Here is an 892-nt window from a genome sequence, read left to right as displayed (position 1 = left end):
TTTTTTTAAAGGTTATTTCCAGATTTCAGACCATGAAATATACTGTTCTTATTGTTTCCTCTGACACAACTTACCTTATCTCTAGTACAAATAAGCATCTTATTATCTACTTCACAGACACGAGCAAACTTAATAAAGCGCTTGTAATCAAAGTTATTTTGGATTCCAAGATGATGGCAGTCCCTAAGAAGGATTCCAAAGCAGAGAGAGAAAATTTGTCAAGGAAGCTGTATCTTAAATCTTAACCCTAAACTTATGCAAAGATTTTAAACCTACTTTTCTGAAATGTTCAGTGCATACCTGGCAAAATAATCCCATTTGTCCACATCAATGCCATTTCTTTTATTAGCTACTATCTCATAAAGGAAACTTTTCTCTTTAGGACGCCCTTTATATGGCCACTGGAAGACAAGAAAACCCACTGAAAAGCTTTAGGATAGGCACCAAATCTATATATAAGCAAAGCAATTGCATCAATCTAAAAATTATAAACAGATACCTGACTGGGAATATGAGGTAAGTTACAATGTTCTATTCCTTCCTTCTTCTATTTGATTACTAATAGAAAAGGAAAAGAAATGCTAAGATATATGATGCTCTCAATAATACTAAACTTTCTTGTGCCACTGAAAGGATCTTAACTCTATTACACTTCCCATAACCAACAATTTTTGTGTTTTGTTGGTTTTAAAGCTTTTTTAAAATATAAAATCTACTTATAAACTATTAAGAATGTTCCTTAAATGATAATGTTTGAATTCATGCATTAAAAAGTACTATCTTTTAAAGTGGCTATACCTAGTATAAATAACATACATTGTTCAAAACATTTTTGGAATTCCATTTTTTTGGAAATAGGATATTTACTGCAAAACCCATCTCTTTATCTTAC

General features: G+C 30.9%; 1 protein-coding gene across 1 annotated transcript in view; it reads right to left on the bottom strand.

The window, feature by feature from the left end:
• SAMHD1 (SAM domain and HD domain 1) overlaps positions 1-892 on the bottom strand; it is a 90,770-nt gene that overhangs the window by 42,681 nt on the left and 47,197 nt on the right. Inside the window, exons 9-10 of the mRNA XM_012658941.1 lie at positions 301-421; positions 75-183 (exon numbers count right to left, since the gene is read on the bottom strand). Of these exons, the coding sequence (XP_012514395.1) occupies positions 75-183; positions 301-421 (230 nt within the window). The remainder of the gene's footprint in view (positions 1-74; positions 184-300; positions 422-892) is intronic.

The sequence above is a fragment of the Propithecus coquereli genome, unplaced genomic scaffold, assembly GCF_000956105.1.
Source record: "Propithecus coquereli isolate 6110/MARCELLA unplaced genomic scaffold, Pcoq_1.0 Scaffold590, whole genome shotgun sequence".
Lineage (NCBI taxonomy): Eukaryota > Metazoa > Chordata > Mammalia > Primates > Indriidae > Propithecus > Propithecus coquereli.
Note: the sequence above shows the minus strand (reverse complement) of the source record. Positions and strands in the feature narration are given on the sequence as shown.